The sequence below is a fragment of the Chelmon rostratus genome, chromosome 20 (genome assembly GCF_017976325.1).
Source record: "Chelmon rostratus isolate fCheRos1 chromosome 20, fCheRos1.pri, whole genome shotgun sequence".
Lineage (NCBI taxonomy): Eukaryota > Metazoa > Chordata > Actinopteri > Chaetodontiformes > Chaetodontidae > Chelmon > Chelmon rostratus.
Window position 1 is genome coordinate 20,470,919 of NC_055677.1, and position 14,253 is coordinate 20,485,171.

Sequence of the window (14,253 nt, forward strand, 5' to 3'; positions counted from 1 at the left end):
GAAGGCAGTGAACACACTCAAAATAAAGAATTCTCACAACTGAGAAGGTAGTCCCAGTCAGTCACTTACAGTCATTCAATAAACAAAATGTGTTGTTCAAAAGAACTTAAAGACCTTCTGTGTCAAATTCGCTTAATTTAGTAAATGGATTGGACTGTAACACGGCACCAATGTTTTTTCTACAAAAAAAAAAAAAGTTTTAATCACATACACAAGCTGCATGTAGCTGGGCTAAGAAAACAATTCAACATGATTTTTTCCTTTGGAAATAATCAGTAACTAACTCTCAGTTTAGAATACATTTTGGATGTAAAGTGCTGTACATTCACCTCCAGATTAGGTTTACTTCATTCCTTCACCTGCTCGGGAGAAGTGGAACAAGTTGGAAACAACACTGACGTAATATGTGGATGTCTCGAAGTTGCTGGTGAGCAAACACATTCCACAAACAAAGCAACATTTATCTGGAGTCGTGTTTGAGTGCACCTAATGAATATAACTCCAAAATTCATGCTTTTTCAGCTCAGCTTTCCTCTTTTCCACCCACAGATCTGATCCAGGGATAAGATAAGATAAGATAAGATAAGATAATGCTTTGATTTTAGTCAAGTTCCCTGTGCTTACTGTAAATGATAACTCTGTGGCACTGACAGGCATAAGCCTTTAGGTCAGAGTGTTTAAGTAACTCACCAGTGTCTGTGATGGTGACTGTGGTATGGAGTGCTGTGACTGACATCTCCCTTAGACAGCCCAGCCTTCCTCCTCCTCCTCCTCCTCCTCCTGCTTTACACTCTCCACAGCGCACACTCACCACCAGCTTCCTGTCAACAAAATCCTGAACACACACACACACAACATCAGCACAAAGTAGCCACACACATGAATGCCTCTCATAGTGTGTGTGTGACTCTGTGCATGGTTGCATTTTATGTATCTCACCTCCACAGCAGTGAAGGCACAGTCTCCTCCCTGTAGTGAATACCTCTTTTTGTCAAATGTGGTCACCTGCAGTGCCCCCATCAGGCTGCACTGGGCTGCACACTTCTCCCCAGTACACTGCCACTGGCCTGCTCTGCACACACTGAGAGAGTGAAAAAGTAGAAAGAAAGATAAAGAATCAGAAAGAGAAGAATGGGGATGGGTGTCAGGGAAATATAGAGGAAAAAGAGAACACACACAAACAGTTTGTTCATACCAGGTGTTGCATCTCTGCTGTATCCTGTCCCCTGATTGGTAGGTGCGTCTGCGATGGAAACAAGGACAATCATCTCTTTTCAGGCAGAGGCCCTGGTGAAGGTAGAGGCCCGGAGGACACTCACAGCCCCCCACACACTCCTCCCTACACTGCCCCATGGCTGCAGCAGGCCCGGGGGGCTGAGGAGACGAACAGCTGGGGGGACAGGAGGACACACAGTCTGAAAACACCTGACCTCTGGGACAGACACGACCTGTACAGACAGAGAAAAGAGGAAGAAACAGAGTTAAAGGACCACACTGGGGCTTTTGCATGTTTTAGCATCATGCGTACTTTACATTGCATATTAGTATGTTATGAGAATTTTGTCTACCTATCACAGTGGACATTTCATTGCCTTTGTTTTCTATTGTTGGCTGCTTTAATAACCCTTCCTGTGAGCATTTCAGTGCCTGTGGGAAACTGTAAACTCAGAACTGAAGTTCTGAAAGTGAAACGATATCAAATTCTGATTTGTCTTATTTGACCCATATAAGTTTTCTTGCAGCTTCTCTTCCAGGTTTGACTTGATTTTACAATCAGAATTTCCATGAACAATAAGGAACAGCTTTCAAAGCAGCTCTCAACAACATTCCCAGGCAGTGAATGTAGGTGGCAGCAAGATGTTGACCATTTGAAAAATTATGGGAAAATGAACGTTTAGTCCTTGATAGCAAGATTATGTTGTCTAATTTTTGAAAGAAGAAAGACAGGATAGTTTCCGTTTTCTACTTTTGTTTCTGTGACACTATATTACAGCATTATCCTGCAATTGCTGCTTGTGGGCACAGTGTTGAATAGGCTTGCTCTTGAGGGAGGGACAGACAGAATAGTTTGCCAAAAATGCCATGCGTCTGATTGAAAATCAGTGTATCACAGGTCAGAGGCCCTTCGCTCACTTAGTCAATGGGATAGTAAAATTGTTATATTTCATTACCACATAGGGCAGCTGTCCTCCACATTATGATGACACGCTGCTGGGCACACTCTCTGGCATAGCTAGCCAGGGTGTCACACACTGCCAAATCCCTCTCTTTGGGTGGAAGGCTACAATACAGGTAGAGGCAGGTGTCTACGTACGCTGCCGGGTCCAACTGAAAGACACAAAGAGACAAAGACACTTTTGGGTTAGTTAGTTACATTCAAAAAGAATTTGGATAGAACCATTAGGAGGGTCCAAAGTCAGAACAAAACCGGTGCATAGTGGCTTTAATCGACAAAGATGCAAAGTATGTGATTATGCAGGCCTACTGAGATTGACTTTAAGCATTTTGATTTACAGATCTACAACATCAAATGGTTGCCTTTCAATGAAATTAGATTAAAACATCTCTTTACATCCTCCAAAGCAAAGTTAGCAAACATTGGTAATGCTATGTGATTGTGATGCATATAGGGGGTGTCTGACCCGGAGGTGGCAGTGTGTGAAGGGGTTTTCCAGCAGTCGGTGACACACTGACTCTGCCTGCCTGCGTAGACCAGGGCTCCCTGAGACATCACAGCTGTGACCGAGCTCAGCAGCATCGCTGCAGTCCTGAGGTAGGCGTGGAAAATGAGAGATTCAATTATAGATTGCTATCATATTGTAAAAAAAGTTAGAATACTTATTCAACATATTTAGCTCAGTACTTCATTCTGCTGGTCAGGAACTTTCCATGAGTTGCCAAAGCTGGCAGCGTACTGGGACACAGTTCCTCCAAATGTGGTGAAATCATCTATGGCACCAAGACACAAGTATGTTAAAATTAAGAATAAATAACACTTGGTCATACACAGTAAAAAATAGTACCTGAATACATGTGCCTGCGTGTGTCTGTTTGTACATTTCCTCACCATCAGCGTTGTTGTTGTAGACCCCACAGAGCCCCCTGGTGGCTGCCAGGTGTTCGGCGGTGACTGTCAAGTAGACGGTGTTGGTCAGGTCAAACTTCACTCTTACTCCCAGGCCGCTCTCCACAAACACGAAGTCCCCGAGCCAATGAACACTCACTCCTGCAAGAAGCAAAGAAGAACGTGCTCTTTTCTGTTGCAGATTTCCATTCTGCTGCTCAACCAGATTTCATTTTTGTAAGGTCGGTAAATAGTGTTTCTAGTTGAGGCAAAGAAAGGTGTCATTTAGAACAAATATCCATTGATCCACTGAATTTCAATTGGATGTAAATATCAATCCATCAATCCAAGAACTAAATTTTTCATTTTTTATTTTTCATTCAAGCACACCTGGTTCTATTGCTTCAGGTGCCAGTGTGCCATCATGTAACGTGAGCCTAAGGGTGATTTTCTTATTTGTGAACCTGGTCTCACATTGCCCAGTTAACAATATCAGACAACAACTGGAGCTAAGACAGAGCTTTACTGATAGCTGAAAATAGTTTACCATTTTGAAAGCGTGGTTCTCCGTTCGGAACAGGGAGATTGTTCAGTGTTAAGTTCCTGTGATGAATCGATACCAAATCTAGACCCAGCATCAACCTCAGAGCCTGAAAACGGAGGGCCACAGACATATGCACATGTGTGTACCCACATAAAAAAGTTAAAAACAGACATATCAGTCGCTGCAGAGCTCAGCTCCATTATACTACCATTACCATTAACTACTTCTACATTATGGCTATGGTTAGAAAAGCCTAGCAAAGCGCAAGAGTACGCCACTAACAATACCACTTCATCAACGCTCACAGCGGAGGAATCTCCCATATTTCACACCTTACTACAGTCTCCTCTCCCGTCACAGACTGTACTGATGTAGACTGCCCAGGTGCCATCAGTAGATGAGGCCAGCAGGTAAGTGCAGCTGCCCTGGAAGTGGAAGTGCTTCCTGTCGAAAGTGCGGTAGTGGGCTCCACCCCAGGACATGCAGGTGGCTGAGCTCTGAGGCACCCTGACGCTACCCAGCAGACCACCACGCACCAGCGGGGAGGACTGGGAGTCTGGAGAGGAGGGTGAGGTAGTGTGTGTGATTTATCGCTCAGGTGATGCTGACATTTGAAATATATGCAGTTGGCAGCTGCAGTGCATTTAAAAAACATTTCTAAGAGGAATATTTAGATGTCAGGTTTAGGCTGTTGAGAAAGAAAAAATCAATTCAGTACTAATCACAAATTACTGCTTGTACAACATTCAAAACAAGTATGCTGGTCCACTATGTGCATGTGCATATGAGTGCATATGTGCATGCATGTTCTCTGACCAGGAAGGAGAGTGTAGGTGCAAGACAAGCAGGTCTGGTCGGAGGCATTCTTCCAGCTCAGCCCCCACATGCTGCTGCAGCACTGCTCCATCTGCATTAAAGAGGAGTTATGAACTCCAGGGAACTCCTCGCAACTCCACGTAGAGTAGCACTGGCCTCGCATACCCACACCTGTGAGGAAGAGGACAGAGAGATAATGTTAAAAAAGAATGAAGGAAGGAAATGGAGAGGCAAGGGGTTGGGAGATGGAGGATGAAAAAATGAGAGAAGAAAATGGGATTGGAACTGATGTCCTCGTCCTCACCCTCAGAGCAGCGTGGTCCACTCCAGCCTTCACAGCATGCCTTCATTGTCCTGTTCACCATCTGACTCTCCATCTCTGGGGGTCTGAGATCAATAGACACATCAAGTGAAAAGTCAGTATATCCACAGTACTGTATGTATTCACCACTGGCCACAGTGAGCTAAGGGTACTGCCTTTGCATTCTCCCCCTTTTGGGCCAGTACAAATACAGATACATCATATTACCCATTAGTTAACTGGATACTGCTGTACCTTCACAAGCACAATATGTAGCCTCTTTAAAGAAAACATGTCACATAAGACACCAATTTCAGAAATGTTTCACTTTGTTCAGTAACTCCTGCACAGCATTCCCTGTCAATTTATTTCACCAGGAGTTTGTAACATGGAAATATATTCCTACTATTCCCCCTTGATCACTCACATCTCCACACAGGTACCCTTATCAACCAATAGGGGTCATTGTTGGAGTGACAAGGACATGATCCCTCACCACGTTCCCACCACAATGCATTAATATGGGGAGGAAATGTGACACGTGCAAACAAGGTGGCTTTTTCATTTGATTAACACTGGCAATACTGCTGAAGTGCTTTTGAACTGAAAAATCCTTTAAATGAACCAAGAACACTAAGTGTTCTGGCCTTCTCCTTCTGAGCCACCAAATGGTTCATCAGAAACTCTTCAGGCCAACAGACGGACAGTTTCTCGTCTTGTCACTTACTTGTACAAGAAACAGGATGCTCTGGGACCCTGTTGTTTGTAGTATAGTGCGATGCCATCATCACCCCCGTGCTTGATGCGCATCCTTTCCACATCTAGCCTCCAGCCCTGGGTGTTGTACTGATACACCTCAGAGCAGCTCACTTCAAGCTGCAGACGTGGGGACAGGACTCGCTCCACTCTCTCCTCCACCGTGTGGTCACACCAGTGTCTGAAGCACAATGCATAGATTTCGTTTCCTCTCTAGAGCTTCATGTTCAAGAATACTGTTGTGCTGCTTTAAGTTAAGTGTCCTTAAGTGTCCAAGGTCAAGAAGGAACTCCTTCTAAAAAGATCCTCTTTAACAAAACACATACTAAGACAGCAACAGACAAAGTTTGCAAATAACAATACAGTATTTTTAAAAGAGGCTGCAATCAGGTTCCTTTATTAAAAATACATTGGAATTAGTACTAAAAATCACCAGCAACCATGTTCTTATCTAATGTTATGGCATGCAACAGATAAAGTCAGTCCCTTACTGATACAAAGAAATCAACCCCCTTGGAAGTATATACATTGAATTCCTTTTTTCTGTTATTTCTTTTATACTAGAATAAAAGTAAGGAGTTTAGCACTACAATATAGTCTCAATTGTTTCCACTGCTCATTACTTGGATGCACACCAGTCAGTGAAATCACATTCATTCATTTACTTTGGTTTAAACAAAATCTGGAGGTGGTCAGTGGGTCAGTGAAATCAATAAGCACTTGTGGCTTTAATATAGCTTTACCAGGGTTATTGTGCTGTTTCAGTGGTGTGATCTCAACAGTACTCAGACTTGATGACTCACATTTCATTCTCTCTTTTCCACCTTCCTCGTCTGTGTACTTTAGTATAGTGTCTCCAAAATGTGCTTAATGCTGCTTTACTCACCCGAACCCCATCACTGTCTGCAGTCCAAACAGAGTCAGCAGTAGTGTCTCCATGGTCCTCCCTCAATGTTTGTGCTCAAAACTCCTGTTCAAAAGTTTTGTTTGCAAATTTATGTTCATAATTTCCTAAACATCTCAACATCAGTTTTAAATCCTCAACACTGCCTTGAAGATACAAAATAAAAAACATCTTTTTTTGGCAGCTAAATAAATTCTTCCTGACATTTAATGATAAAAGTGAGGCAGGTTTACAACCTAATGACATTTAACAAAAGGTGCCCTTACCTTCGAAGTGCTTTTGGGAACCTTTGGGTCCTTAGCTAGTTAATCAATATTTACACGTTTCTAAAAGTTTACTGTCCTTTTTTTGGTCACTATTTTTCTCTTTTGGCCTGTCCAGTGTATCATACAGTCCTCAGTGAAGTGATACTTTGCCTTATGGGGGAGCAGAGCCCCAGATGCAGGCTTTTAAATGCGGGGGGTGACTCATGGGACGTACAGTAGCATCTGAACCTGCTGCCATTGGATATAAGTGCTATAGTCACAGCTGGGAGGGCAGCCATTGGTCTCTGGACCCGTGACGGACACATCCTCTGACCTTGCCCCGTCAAACATTGCAGGACACTGTAGCTGATGGCGGGGGTGGTGTAGCCTCCGCCACAGAATAAAGAGATGTTTGTCAGAGCCTAATCCTGTAAAGAGAGGCGTTTCGGGAAGGATGACGGGGCATTTATTCAATGAAGCGTGTCAACAGACATGGGGACTGAAGGATTTTAGACTCACCAATATCCCAAGTCTGACCTCCTGACCCCAGAGCGAAGAGGCTCAAACACAGCTGTCACCACAGTACACCTTAGCTTGAGCCCAGAGGAGAGGCAGAAGGTGCTACTGACAAAGGAGTGTTTTAATGGTAAAACCAAACATGTGTCATAATTGACTTTTCTTCCATGTATCCCCCAGCAAAGAGCTGAGCCACTTTGTTAGGTCACTGCCTCATCATCATTTTTGGGAAGAAGGGTGAGAGGAATGTGGATAGAGAATCAGAGGGAGTTTGGAGGTTACATTAACCTGGCATTCAGGCAACAAGAAACAAGATTTACAGTCATTATCCATGGCATTGAACTCTGTGCTAATGCTAATGTCAGCATGCTAACATGGTCACAATGACATATGCAATGCTTATGTTTGACAGGTGCAGGTCATGTCTTCCATGTTCACCATTTTAGTTCTGCATGTTAGCATGCGAGCATATGCTAATTGGCACTAAACACCGAGTGCAGGTGAGGCTGATGGGAATGCCATTAGTTTTGAAGGTATTTGTTCCTAAACTAAAGTATTGGATAAATTAAAATTTTGACCTGATGATGGTGCTGGATGAAAAGTCAGCATCACCAGTTATCACAATTGTGGGGTGCATGAATGTGTGCACCAAAATTTCATGCCAATCAATTCCCAGATGTGTGGAAATTTTGTGTGCAAATTTTTTTGTTTCATGAAAAAACAAAAAGGAAGTCAGGAGATCTCCAAAGGCAGTGGGATTCATCCTTTAAGGACAATGAATGTGTGCCAATCCATCTAGTAAGATATTAAGAGATAAGTGAGAGATATTTCAGTGGAAAAGTTCAACTTCTACTCTGCTTTTGTCCTAAGAAAAAAGTCAGGGGATTACCACAGTCAGTACGAGTTATCATGTGGGGACTTTACAAAATTTCATGGTAAATATATTTGGACTGAAGTGGTATACACCATCCTTAGCCAAAACAAACCAGTCCTTTACCTTCAATATGTGCATGCAAATTTGCTATCAGCATTGTGATTGTTGTCAGAAGATAAATTAATCAGACATCTGTACAAGACCTTTTTTTTACCAAATTTGAATTTCAAACAGAAGCCATAATAGCAAGTCGAGTGAAAAACATGCAAAATGCAAACGATGGAATAAACAATATAAGGTTGGAGTATGGTTAGAGTAATCTGCCATAGTCTGCATTGCAGATAACTTTAAACTACACATTGGGGGCTTTGGGTTTGGACCTCTGTAAAAACCCTAAAAACCGGACTACGGCCCTGGCACCAATATCTAATGCATCACATATGACTGACAGCAAATTAAATGGTAACAATCTCTATTAAAACTGATCTGCCCACGGTGTAGATTTGATAATACAGTTGCACTAGCATGCAGTCACAGGGTGAAATGCAGTCTCAGTCTATTACAGCCCTCAGGCAGTTTCAGATATTCTGCATCAAGCTCCTCAACCAGTTGATTCAGGTCTAAAAGACTGCTATCAACACCACATTTCATAATACTCAATATTCAGATATCTAATGCACAAATAGAAGAAATGACTCAGAAATAAGACAACTGTTTGACAACAAAGCAAAAGTAGAGTTTTTACTTTAATAAGCAGTTCATTTCAGCAGTTCAAACATTTAAAAAATTTCATCTCAGTTTATAAGTCTTTCATATTAACTTTAATTTGTAGCTTTCAGTTGGGTCACACAGCAATCACTTACAGCCAATCCCCTGACTGGCTAAAGCTGGAGCACTTCAAATTGCCTTTTTGTTGAAAGGTGCAACACAAATACATTTCCCTTGCCTTCTGCAGGATTATCTAGAAACAGCACCTGTTATTTCATCATGTTTACAACCTGCTGTTGGCCAGCCTCCGTCACAGCAGGTTAAACATAAGCAACAGTCCGCTGATCCTTGTTTCCATAAGAGTGTTTTCTTCAATTGCTGACCAGGAGAACGACTACAGGTACAGTACTTTGTCTATTTCTTTGTCCCTGTTACAGAGTTGAATGTGTTTTTCAAGGAAGCATAGAACTATTCCAAAGTTAGTGCATCATGTATCACAAGATTATTACATAAATGTTGTTGTATAAGCCTGTTAAAAAGTCAAATTAACTTGAACTTGATGATCATTTTGAAACTTACATGACAGTCCAGTTTATCTTGGGTGTGTGCAGCAGACACACTGCAGGAAGATGAGTGGAAACTGATATGTACTGTGTGTGTGTTCCTGTGGAGGAGTAGGGGAGAGACTAACGTAACAGAAGCAACTGAGTAAAGCGAACCAGGAAGAATTGCTTATCAAGCTGTGACAAGAAGAACAGGAAGAAAGGTAAGCCAAGAAGAGAGTAAATCTAAGAAAGAGGCTATTAAATAGTTTGGATAAAAAAAATCAGAATGAAGTTGGAGAAACAGAGCTCTTCTTTCTGGAAATCCCTTCTTGAAATTGCTAAATACGCTACACTAAAGATTTTCATTCTTCTCAAGAAGTTTGTTCTTCTTCATTCCCTAAATTCATGTTGGATATTTTTTTCCATTTTTTTTTTTTTACAGCCATGAGGCTTCTCTGCCTGCTGCAGCTGCTCTGCTTGGCTGGTTGCAGTGCTTCCAGATCCAGAGACTGGGCTCATCATGGTGCCCCCATGTTTGCTGACCTCACAGTGCGTGAGATGAAACACGTCCGGGCCTACCTGCACGGTATACCAGAGCTGGGGCTCACTGATGCTCGTAGCAAGACTCTGAAGAAGAACAACATCCTATTGATAGAACTCCATCTGCCAAGGAAGCATGAAGCCTTGAGAGCTCTGGACTGCGGACAGGCCAAACCCCCACGTGAAGCCCGTGTGGTCATTCAGTTCGGAAACCAGACCAAGCCCAACATCACTGAGTACATTGTGAGTCCTCTGCCATCCCCAAAGTCCCACAGAGTCAAGACGTTTAAGGGGGATAGGCCTATCCAGTTTGAGTCAAGGCCTATTACTGCTGTAGAGTACCACCATATTACTGACATCCTGGACAAGATCACAACCAAAGTTCACAAGCTACTGTTTGAGACCACAGGAGGGTTTTCCTTCACCAACTGCACTGACCGCTGCCTGACATTCTCAGACATAGCCCCTCGTGGGGAGGGTCCAGGTGAGAGGAGGACCTGGATCATGTTGCAGAAGTTTGTGGAGGGTTATTTCCTCCACCCAGTTGGGTTTGAGATATTGATCAACCACCAGGACCTGGATCCAGAAAAGTGGACTGTGGAGAAGGTCTGGTACAACAGCATGTACTTTGACAGTGTCGAGGAACTGGTAGAAAAGTATGAATCAGGAGGTGTGGAGAAGGTCAAACTGCCAGATCATGATGACAACGACTTCTTCTCCACCTACATCCCCCGTGGTCAGAGCAACACCCCCACTGATATCCATGGGCCAAAGCTTGTGGAGCCCCAGGGGCATCGCTATTATCTTGACCACAATTTTGTCGAATACGCTGGATGGTCTTTTGCCTACAGAGTCCGCTCATCGGCTGGTCTTCAAGTCTTTGACCTCCGTTTTAATGGAGAAAGGATTGCCTATGAGATCAGCCTCCAAGAAGCGATTGCTTTCTATGCAGGTGATACTCCCGCAGCCATGCAAACAAAATACATCGATGCTGGCTGGGCAATGGGCACCTCAACCTTCGAGCTGGCGCCTGGAATTGACTGTCCAGAAATTGCCACCTTTGTTGACCTTTACCACTACTTTGATACAGACAAACCTGTGCACTACAAAAATGCACTCTGTATTTTTGAGATGACCACTGCTCTCCCGCTGAGAAGACATTTCAACTCCAACTTCCAGGGGGGATACAACTTCTATGGAGGGCTGGAAAACACTGTGCTGGTGTTGCGGACGACCTCAACAGTTTACAACTATGATTACATCTGGGACTTCCTCTTCTACCAGAATGGGGTGGTGGAGGTAAAGGTCAGTGCTACCGGGTATATCCACGCCACTTTCTTTACACCTAACGGACTTCACTATGGTACTAAGGTGTACAACTATGTGCTGGGAAACCTGCACACACACCTCATCCATTATAAAGTGGACCTGGATATTGCTGGTGAGTATTATGGTACAATCATCTAGTTTGAAGTTTTAAAGCACTAACTCTTTATTGACCACTGACTGCCTACTGTACTAAGTTCAAAATATGAGATCAGTGGAAAACCCAGCCCACTATCCAACCATTTATTGCGGAAAGTGAGGGTATTATGAATCAGACTATCATGTAGGAGGCCGGAGTTCATATCCTGTGATCAGTTTGCTTTTTAATTAAATATGATCCAACTTTTACTGTAATCTTCAAATACTGACATGAGTTACAGTTACATGCATACCTCCACTGTGGTCTTTAAAGTCTTGACTTACTTTGCCTTACTTAGTGGTGACTTATCATGTCCTTTACACCAATCTTAAAATGTTTTGTTTATATTGTGCATTTTGAAGGCAAGGAAAGGAAAGGCAATGCAAATCTATTTGTATACCACCTTTCCACAATGAAGAAATTCAAAGTGCTATGAATTGAATCTGCAGGTGTGAAGGCAGTGAAATGAGAGCAAAGAAAGGGCACAAAGAAACTTAGCTTTGACAAAGTCTTTTATTGATGCCAGTCCAGATAAAATCTGGACTTTTACCTGTCATAAAGGAGACAGACGTGGCCTATCAATTTTGTGCAACTGTTCTGTTGAAATGTGTGATCAAGGCTTTCTGTGATCTAGGCAGTCAATAACTTTTACTAATCTAATCTTGTGCAACCTGTCTGTCACTTCTACCACTTTTATAGTGCATTCAACCTAACTATGATGAAAAAATGGAGGCTTCTGATGCAAAAGTGAATTAATGTATTGTGTCTCAACAGACTGCTCATGCCTTGACTGACTTTTCCTCTGTGCCTTCACTGTGACACAGGTCGAGAGAACACTTTTGAGACGATGGATCTGAAATTAGTCAACTTCACTAATCCCTGGAGCCCAAAGAATTTCGTTGTCCAGTCCAAACTCCACAAGACAGAGCACAAGACCGAGCGATCTGCCGCTTTCCGCTTTGGCAAAAAGTTCCCCCGCTATGTGCACTTTAACAACCCCAATGAGAAAAATAAATGGGGGCACCAGAAGAGTTACCGTATTCAGTTTAACTCACATGCTCACAGTGTCCTTCCAAGAGGCTGGAAAGAGGAAAATGGCATCAGTTGGTCAAGGTGATAAAAACTTTTCCTGTTGTAGGTATAACACAAGATGGCATTTTTTTATGGTAACCACCATAACAGATGTCCTGTCGATTATCTTATAAAAAATTTAGCCCAAATTCAGTCATATGTGGTATCTATATGACACAACTAACAGTTCTGTGCCTTTAAACAGAACTTATAAGTTTGCACACATAATTGTGGTGATAACAAAGTTTGCAATGGTTGACCCAATGAAGGATCAGTGGGGTTGAGGAGGTTAATCTCTGGACTGGGAAATAAGATCAAAGTAGAGTTGTTGTTTGGGAGTCTACAGTCACTTTGTAGTGTCTTTGTCACCTAATAGTGGACTACTAGTGTTTGGTGATCCAAGTAAAGTGTTTGCACTTGATTTAGGAAAGCTTCTGTGTTCCTTAACACCCAGAGGGAAAAAAAAATGTTAAGTGATAGAATAACAAATAATAGAATAAAGTTTGATAAAATGAAAACGACATTGGACAGATTGAGAAGCCTCGTTTTCTCTGAATGAATCGTTGTCCAGTCAGAATTAGAATGAAAAACTGTCTCTCTACAGGTATCCTCTGGCTGTGACTCGTCATAAAGATAGTGAAGCCACCAGCAGCAGCATTTACACCCAGAATGACCCCTGGAAGCCTGTTGTGTCATTTGAGGACTACATACGCAACAATGAAGACATAGTCAACCAGGTACAGTAAAGAAACAAACTAGATCCATTACTCTACATTTCCTGTTCATGTATGTCACACATTATCACCACATGCTTATAAAATAAAACACAGGGGACAGTAGTATTGCCCCCAATGTATATGAAAGACATTAGACTGACATCCATAGTCTTGTTCTCAAAAAAAGAAAAGAAATAAAACTAATTTTCCAAAATGTTGAACTATTCCTTTAACCTAAAGGCCATTCCAACTCCAACACATCCCCTTTTCACTGTTCAATGAAATTATTCAAATCAACGATTCTTTTCAAACCTTGGGCACCCTGATGTCAATGAACACTGCCAAAATGGATCAATAACTTGTAAATGAGAGAGGAACAGTGTATCCAAATTCTTCATGGATCATGTAATATCTTCTTATGATCACCAACAGCGGCAATGGTAATAGTTCAAGCATTTTTGTTACATGGTTTTTGAGATTGCACAGGGGAGTGATGGTTAAAGCAAAATTATCTGCCATACTATATATAACTGGTGCAAGACGTCACAGTTCACCAATGGAAAACATCTTTTGTGTGGTTTCAAATGGATCCTTAGAAATGTGGTTTACATTCTGGGGTGGGGGTATTAGTCTTAGAGGTTACATCAGTGGTTTAAGTTTACTCTTCCTAAAATATTCTGTTCATTAGTTCTGGTCGCTCACCGTCATGGCAACTCCCGAATGCTAACATTTTCATCTGCTTGCACTTTTGTGGTGGAAAGAATGACCCAGAGAAGAAAATGCTGCCTTTTAAAGATCTATCAGTAATACAACAACCCATGACTAATACTTTTTGCACTACGCTGTCAAGTAGATTAAACCTACCTGTTGTGTCCCACTCTAAGAATTTTAATGTAATGTTTGCTCTCCTTTGTGCAGGACCTGGTGGCCTGGGTGACAGTGGGGTTCCTGCACGTGCCTCACTCAGAAGACATCCCCAACACGGCAACACCCGGCAACGCAGTGGGCTTCTTCCTCCGACCTTTCAACTTCTTTGACGAAGACCCTTCGGTGGCAGCCAGAAGCACTGTCATCGTCCGGCCGGACAAGGATGGCAAGCTCAAGGTCCAGAGGTGGACACCTGAGGTCGTTGGACACTGTGTGACAGACAAGCCATTCCTCTACAATGGCACTTATGCAGGAGTCTAG

At 42.6% G+C, this 14,253-nt stretch overlaps 2 protein-coding genes across 2 annotated transcripts in view; one reads left to right on the forward strand and one right to left on the reverse strand.

Annotated features, from left to right (window-relative positions):
* Nucleotides 1-6,420, reverse strand: part of sspo (SCO-spondin) — a 78,419-nt gene extending 71,999 nt beyond the window's left edge. Inside the window, exons 1-13 of the mRNA XM_041961775.1 lie at nucleotides 6,368-6,420; nucleotides 5,453-5,662; nucleotides 4,729-4,811; nucleotides 4,425-4,595; nucleotides 3,941-4,164; nucleotides 3,612-3,714; nucleotides 3,068-3,226; nucleotides 2,864-2,949; nucleotides 2,643-2,768; nucleotides 2,172-2,328; nucleotides 1,196-1,448; nucleotides 940-1,081; nucleotides 691-835 (exon numbers count right to left, since the gene is read on the reverse strand). Of these exons, the coding sequence (XP_041817709.1) occupies nucleotides 691-835; nucleotides 940-1,081; nucleotides 1,196-1,448; nucleotides 2,172-2,328; nucleotides 2,643-2,768; nucleotides 2,864-2,949; nucleotides 3,068-3,226; nucleotides 3,612-3,714; nucleotides 3,941-4,164; nucleotides 4,425-4,595; nucleotides 4,729-4,811; nucleotides 5,453-5,662; nucleotides 6,368-6,420 (1,912 nt within the window). The remainder of the gene's footprint in view (nucleotides 1-690; nucleotides 836-939; nucleotides 1,082-1,195; nucleotides 1,449-2,171; nucleotides 2,329-2,642; nucleotides 2,769-2,863; nucleotides 2,950-3,067; nucleotides 3,227-3,611; nucleotides 3,715-3,940; nucleotides 4,165-4,424; nucleotides 4,596-4,728; nucleotides 4,812-5,452; nucleotides 5,663-6,367) is intronic.
* A 3,297-nt stretch (nucleotides 6,421-9,717) lies between these two features.
* On the forward strand, nucleotides 9,718-14,253 carry aoc1 (amine oxidase copper containing 1). The gene is made up of 4 exons (XM_041961822.1): nucleotides 9,718-11,254; nucleotides 12,103-12,391; nucleotides 12,954-13,086; nucleotides 13,984-14,253. The coding sequence occupies exons 1-4, from the start codon at nucleotides 9,718-9,720 to the stop codon at nucleotides 14,251-14,253; spliced, it is 2,229 nt and encodes a 742-aa protein (XP_041817756.1).

Coding starts and splice junctions, on each gene's coding strand:
- aoc1 (XM_041961822.1), top strand. CDS start 9,718: ATGAGGCTTCTCTGCCTGCTGCAGCTGCTCTGCTTGGCTGGTTGCAGT. Junction 11,255..12,102: donor AGTGGACCTGGATATTGCTG/GTGAGTATTATG, acceptor ACTGTGACACAG/GTCGAGAGAACACTTTTGAG. Junction 13,087..13,983: donor ATGAAGACATAGTCAACCAG/GTACAGTAAAGA, acceptor TCCTTTGTGCAG/GACCTGGTGGCCTGGGTGAC.